We start from the raw sequence: 7404 nt of genomic DNA, 5'->3' as shown, positions 1-7404 counted from the left end.
ACCTATCTGTCTCTCCCAGTCCTCTCCATATATCTGTCTCTGGCTGCCCCCCCATCTGTCCATTTATCTGTCTGTCTGTCCCTCTCTCCCTCCATTTATCTGTCTGTCTCTCCCTCCATTTATCTGTCTGTCTCTCCCTCCATTTGTCTGTCTGTCCGTCCTCCTCTGCTCGTCTCTCTCTCTCGGCGTGCTATTTTAAGCTAACGTGTAGTCTTCCGAAGAGAGACACCCGACAGCCGCAGACTTCAGTTCTCGTTTCTATCCCATCCGTATAAAATCCTCACAGTGACCCCCACGAATCCGTAGCCAGAGTACAAACATTACCCCAAATACATCATCTCGCAGTGGCGCGGTCTTTCTCTCAGCGAAACTTCACAAGCACGACGGATTTCCGGGATCCAGTACCGAGACCATCCGAATGGAAAAAACGGCTTTTTTTCGCCTTCGTGATTTACTGACACTTTTTTATATTAGGTCACATTGACAGATCTGCTGTGCTACATGATGGTGAACTCGATCGCTTCCCCCTGACGTGCATTACGCCATGTACACTGGATATAAAATGTCTACACACCCCTGTCAAAATGGCGGGTTTTTGTGATGTAAGAAAATGAAACCAAGATAAATCCGGTCAACTTTTTCCCCAACGTGAACGTACAGACGCATAAAAGTCGAACTGGAGAAAAACTGAGCACATCCTGTAGCACATCCTGTAGCACATCCTGTTGTAACTGGACTTTCTCCACATCTTCTTGTTTCATCCGACTGCTGAAGACACGGACCACACAGAGCTTACAGAGCCTGTACGGTATCTCACCTGGTGAAAGATGTCCATCAGGAGAGGGGTACAAAAGAATGTCCAAAACGTTCAATGTAGCATGGAACACCGCGAAGGCCATCGGCAACAAGTGGAGAAAACGGAGCACCACAGTGACATCACCAAGTACAGGAACGTCCATCCAACATTTATAAAAAGCACAAGACAGAGAGACCAGCGGCAGCATTAAAGAGCTGCAGGAACATCTGACGAGCACTGATCACGCTCTGCATGTGACACCAATCTCTCAGGGTGGGCTGGCGAGACAGAAGCCCTTTCTCAGAAAATCAAAACAAAACCCAAACATCCAAGCTCAACTAAATCACCCAAACCCTGTGGCAAAAGGTCTTCTGGCCCGAGGAGACCCATTCCAAAAGCTGTAATAATTCCATAAGGTGTGTTTGGCACAAAAATAAATAAATAAATAAATAAATAATAAAAAATTTCACACCACCAGAACACTGCAGTGTGTACGGTGAAGCACGGTGGTGGCAGCATCATTACGGCTGATTTTCTTCAGCCAGAACTGGAGCTTTTATCAAGTGGAGGTAAAAATCACGTATAGCTACAAATACCATCTGATTTTAATCCGAAACCTTCAGGGGTCTGCTAGAGAGCTGAAGATGAAAAGGAGTCTCCCCCTTCCCTGACAATGACCTAAAGCACACACCCAAATCAACAAAGAACGGCTTCGCCACACGACGACCGATGTTTCTGGAGTCCAGATCTAAATCCAACTATAAACCTGTGGCGTGACCTGAAGCGGGCTGTGCACAGGAGATCTGACGGATCTAGGATGTTTTTGAGAAAATATCGCTAAGTCAAGATCAGATGCGCCATGCCGATGGACCCTTACCCCAAAAATACTGAGTGCTGCGATAACATCAAAAGGGGCTTCAACAAAGTGTTCGTTTAGGGGGGTGAACACTTACACAACTAGGTTACTGTCCCCCCCAATAAAAACAGTTTGAGTATACTAACAATTTGTAATAAATCCTTTCACACTGAAGGTGAATGATTGAAGGTGATTGACATGATTGATTGATTGATTTTAGTATCATTCTTTTACAAAAACCTGCCATTTTAACAGGGGTGTGTAGACTTTTATCTACAGTAATTAACGTCACGCTTCGTTAGCTACCACGGTGCTCTCTCTGATTACGTCCAGAGCGTGAGAACACGAGTAAAAGAAGAACGGTTCTTTAAATCGGGGTGAATGATCCGGACCGTGAGCGTTTGTGTTCTCCGTCTTGTTCAGAGAGAGAGAGAGAGAGAGAGAGAGAGAGAGAGAGAGAGAGAGAGAGAGAGAGAGAGAGAGTGAGTGTGTGTGTGTGTGTGTGTGTAGGGTGGAAGAGTGCGGCGGACAGCTGGAACACTCTCATTAGCACCGAGAGACAGATGAGTGCAGAGAACCGGGGGTGAACGGGTTCAGTTGTGTAACGTCTCGGCTCGATTAGATAAAGACAAAAGACAACACACACACACACACACACACACACACACACACACGTCTGGGTGTACAAGTACAAACACCCAGAGTTCATGTTAGATAACTTTACCCCCTTCCAGAAAACATCTAGATTTTATAAATTAAAAAAAAACAAACAAACACAATCTATGAATATGCAAACAGGAAACGGTCTCGAATCCCTCCTCTCATCACAAAATAATGAACTCTGTTTGTTTGGCTAACTAGCTCACATCACTCGCTGATTTGATTTTGGCCGAGCAATCGGGGATCTATTTTAACGTTACCATGGCAACCGCCATCTACTCACCGCTAACGTTAGCCACATTAAATAGCTAGCTCGCTCGCTTAGCATGCAGATTCTGCATGTCGAGAACATGATCATTCATTCGCCGTAATTTGCATATCATTTGGATATGACTGGATTAAACGGAATTGTGAGGTCACAAACTGAGGGTATATGTAGCCCAAACAAACTGTACCCAAACAAATCAACGAACATTCAAGAGAAACAAACTTTCAATTCATTTTTAAGACATACCTTTGTGTGTGTGTGTGTGTGTGTGTGTGTGTGAGAGAGAGAGAGAGAGAGAGTTTGTGTGCGAGAGAGAGAGAGAGAGAGAGATGTGAGAGATCATCCAGCACAGATGACGCGATTGATCCTGCCGTGGAGCTCCTGAGCATCGGGTCGGTCCTGCGGGTTGACGGCGAGCATGTCCCGCAGGAGTCTGCGGAGGTCGGAGGACATGTGCGAGCGCCGCCGCTGCGGGATGCTCAGAACCATCTTCGGGTTCTCGAGCAGCGCCTCGCCTACAGGTACAATGTCTGTGCCCTGGCGTACATACGTCCCGAGCTGCTCGCGCTTCGACTCGCCGTCGATGAAGGTGATCCGCTCGATCATGGCCCAGATGATGATGCCGAGGGCGAAGATGTCTGCCTTGGCCGTGTAGTGCCCCTCCCACACCTCGGGCGCCATGTAGAAGTCCGACCCGCACGCCGACGACAGCCAGAACTTGTTCACGTTGACTCCGGGTTTGTTTTTGTCCTCGGCGTCGGCGCAACGTCCGGGTCCGGACGCGAGTCCTGCGCACACTTTACTCAGCCCGAAGTCGGCGACCTTGAGCACCGGCGCTCCGGAACGCTCCGAGATCAGGATGTTGTCTGGCTTCAGGTCTCGGTGCACGATGTTATTCTGGTGCAGGAACGCCACCGCGCTGCTCAGCTGCTGCATGAAGCTGGCGTTGGTGTGCGGGTCGGGCTGCCGGGACAGGACGAAGCGGTTCAGATCGCCTCCTTCGCAGAACTCCATCACGAACCACAGGTAGCACGGCTCCTCCGGACTCGACAGCACACGCTCACCTGCGAACGACCATCACAGCAACGTTAATCAGGAGCGCACGGACATGACGACTAACCCCACCGCATACTGGATGATTAACGCGTCACGAAAGAGCAGAAGGTTTACACGACGTTCGTTTAACATCATTTAACTCAACTTGGCATCATTTTAATCACTAATACACTTTAAGAATAAGAAAGTTTTAGCATTAGTATTTAACACTCATCCCTGTCTTTTTAAGCATCAGTTATCCAGCCGGATATTGTTTTTAATGTATTCTGTATATTTTAGTGTTTTTATATTTGGTCAGTAAATAAATATTACACAAATAAAATGTACGTAACGCTAACGGGGATAGATTCGGTCCTGATTTCTTAATCAGTGGTCTGCGACGCTTATAACTCCACCCACACACCCCTGTTTAGCGCGCGGGGGGGGGGGGGGGGGGGGGTATTCAAAACAATTCTGTGTCATTGTTTGGGAGCGCACTAGTTTATAGATAACCTTCAGGCTGACATATTCACACTAAAAGCCACTAAACTTCCATTTTGATTTCACGGGGACTAAGAATAAGTCCCTGTCCCTTTAAACGAGCTGCCGACCAATCAGAGTCGAGTATCCGACACTGCGGCGTAAACAGGTTTGTCTTGGTTTTCTGAGCTTTTGTTTTGCTCGGTACAATCCAGGACTAGTTTCTAGACTTCCTTTGCGCCTTTAACTTCATTTTTGGTCTTCGTCAGAGCATTTGCTAAGCGAGGAAAGGGAAATTTGCGCCTTTAAAAAAATAAATAAATAAAAATCAGTGTAAGGCGAATCAATATGCGCTTCCGGGTCAAGGCTGTCCTTAGCCCCGCCCCGTTTGTAAAACACTGTTGCATAACCCAGACCCTGGAGATTTAATGGAGGAGAAAAACATGGCCCTCAGGTGTAAATGATGTAAATGTCAGCGCTGGAGGCAGGTTAGAAGACACGTGGAGGTGTTCAGTACCTTTGAGGGAGGTCTCCACCAGGCGCAGGTACTGTCTGGAGCGCTTGTTGCCGTGACTCATCTTCTGCGCCATGCCGTTCCTCTGGAGCACGCACTCCTCCAGCTGCACCACGTTCTCATGCCGCTTCTCCAGGCTGGTCAGGGCCCAGAACTCGGCCAGCGCCAGCTCCACGTTCTCGGGCGCGTCGCAGCGCAGCTTCTTGACGGCCACCACGGTGCCGGAGCTCCGCGCCACCGCCTCGTACACCACGCCGTAGCTGCCGCGGCCGACCTCCCGCACCAGGCTGTACCGCGGCGCCGACACCTTCTGCTCCAGCGGGTTGTCTCCTTCTCCTTCTCCTCCTCTTTCTCCTTCCTCCATGGCGCCGGCGGCGGTGTCGTTATGAGCTCGGACATTCCCGGTGCTCAGTGAGCGCAGGACCGGGACGTGTTCCCCGTGTTCTCCTGAGCGCTTACAGGCCCTGGTCATCCGCTTTCTCTGTCTCTCCGCAGCGTCCATCACATCTCCTCCTTCAGCACAACACACCTACATAACCCGCGCGCCGTGCTGCTGCTCCGCTCCCTCTCTGGTTTGTTTTGTTAGATATAAAGCGGCAGCCATGTTGTGACCCCGCGAAGCGCGTCACTCACTCTCTCACTCAGAGCACCGTTTGAATGGAGTCCGGACTGTACCATTATTCCTCAGGAGGGGGGAGGAGTTCAGTTCACCCGTTTCCCTCTAGTAGTCTAGTTGAGGAACTTCGGCCGGGTTGCCAGGTCAGCTACAAAAACTGTCCTGTTGCCAAATCTTTTCATAGTGAGAGTTCCTAATAAGTGCAGGAAAAGTCGCCGAGTGACTTCTTAATAATAATAATAATAGTAGTAATAATAATAATAATGATAATCATCATCACCATCATCATCATTTGCATATTAATCGAACCGTCCGGCTCATTTGCATATCAAAACGTGGTACATGACGAAGCAATATTTTCTGAAGACAATAGAATAGGGTTTTATCAGAACTGAAAATAATACACGGTAACTTGTGTCTTATAGAATGAAATGTTTATTCACATAATTATTATTTACATTTTAATGAAATTATTTCATTTGAATGCAAATGAAATGAAGCTGAAGGGAACTGGGTGGGATAACTTGGTGCTGTTGCTGATCAGTGATTGGTCAGTAGGAACAGTAGTGGTCAGTGATTGGTTGATGTGAACAATGCTGGTCAGTGATTGGTTGATGAACAATGTCGGGATGGGGAAATGAAGCCTCATAAATCACCGAGGCTTTCCCCTGACTGTTCCAGGAAAAGATAAAAAGTTTCAGTGTCGAAAACAGCGCCATCTGGTGGTTAGTAAAAATGAAAGTTTTCCCTCTGATAAGTTACACATTAAAGTATGAACTAATATAATTCAGTATGATGTAACAGAAGAGTAACATACACAGATATGACTAACAGAGTTGCATATGGCAAGTATTCTACCTGAAATTATTAGTATTCTTCATATTACTTATATGACTAGATATTTAAAAAAATTTTTATCCCACTGCTTTAGTTTGTGTCCATTAGTTTTCCGAGCATCGAAAACGTAGCTCATCAAAAATGCCATTTCATAATTCCCTGAGAAGCTTGTTTTCCGATTATTTATATATATATATATATATATATATATATATATATATATATATATATATATATATATATATATATATACTGTCCCTAATTAGAAGCTCAGTACAGAGGATTATTTCAATAAAATTTTAAATGTTGGATTTATGTCAGTATTAAAAATACACTTTTCCTAATTAGGTCTTTAACTGCAGTCTTAAAGTTGTTTCCTGATAATAAATAACATAAAAATATTGTAATAAATAAAGAGTATCTTTGAGTTTCTTTACTCACACACATCTAACATTCGTTCCATCAGTTTGAATGAATTTACTGTGCAGAAAATACGTCATATTTTTTATTGATATACTATTTTATCTACGTTTTAACTTTAAAAGTCAGACTATATTTACAATAGTAGGTGCGCTTGTGGTTTGGGTGTACAGAGTCAGCGTTCCTGAATGAACTGAATCTATAGCAAACACCCAACCCGAAGTTTAAAGGTACGCTCAGTTTTGTTCAGGAGAACCGACATGCAGAACTCTACGCTACTCTACGTTACGCCACGTCCGCCACGTCCGATGAAGTCCCAGAATTCAGTGCGGCAAAACAATGGCTGACCCAAAACTGTTAGTTTTAAGGTCTTTTTTAACAACAATAATCTATATGTGCATGTAAAAGGAATGATTCAGCTGCTTTAGATTGAGATGTATATGAGGTTGTTGAAGAGTCGAATTTATCCCTCAGAAATATTTTAATTAAACTACGCTAGCTTCCATCCTGAGGTAACAATAAACTCTTTAGCTTAGTTTTTAGTTAACATGAGGGCGCAGTTGCAAACAGTGAGCTCACTACATTAAAACATGCTTAAATAACTTCGGCTTAATCAGACAGGTAACAATAATCTATTATTTATACTGTAAACCTATAATCTGAAACATATTACTTAATGAGCACTGAAGAGACGATGTTGCTATAGATATTTTGGTTGTTAGGACACTGATATATATCCATCCATCCATCCATCCATCTTCTACCGCTTTATCCTTTTCAGGGTCACGGGGAACCTGGAGTCTATCCCAGGGAGCATGGGGAACAAGGCGGGGTACAACCCTGGACAGGGTGCCAATCCATCGCAGGGCACAATCACACACACACTCACACACCCATTCGTACACTATGGACACTTTAGACT

The 7404-nt window shown here is 45.3% G+C and overlaps 1 protein-coding gene across 2 annotated transcripts in view; it reads right to left on the bottom strand.

Annotated features, from left to right (window-relative positions):
- The window catches only part of stk35l (serine/threonine kinase 35, like), an 8568-nt gene extending 3244 nt beyond the window's left edge, over positions 1-5324 (bottom strand). Inside the window, exons 1-2 of one of the 2 annotated variants that reach the window (XR_001813946.3) lie at positions 4613-5324; positions 2827-3644 (exon numbers count right to left, since the gene is read on the bottom strand). Coding sequence is in view for 1 of the 2 variants with exons in the window: in XM_017479662.3 (XP_017335151.1) it covers positions 2920-3644; positions 4613-5111 (1224 nt within the window). In the remaining variant the exon portion in view is untranslated. Of the gene's footprint in view, positions 3645-4612 lie in introns of both variants that reach the window. The other variant, XM_017479662.3, reaches the window with a different exon arrangement.
- Positions 5325-7404: the final 2080 nt, after the last annotated feature.

This window comes from Ictalurus punctatus, chromosome 11 (genome assembly GCF_001660625.3).
Source record: "Ictalurus punctatus breed USDA103 chromosome 11, Coco_2.0, whole genome shotgun sequence".
NCBI classification, from domain to species: Eukaryota; Metazoa; Chordata; class Actinopteri; order Siluriformes; family Ictaluridae; genus Ictalurus; species Ictalurus punctatus.
Note: the sequence above shows the minus strand (reverse complement) of the source record. Positions and strands in the feature narration are given on the sequence as shown.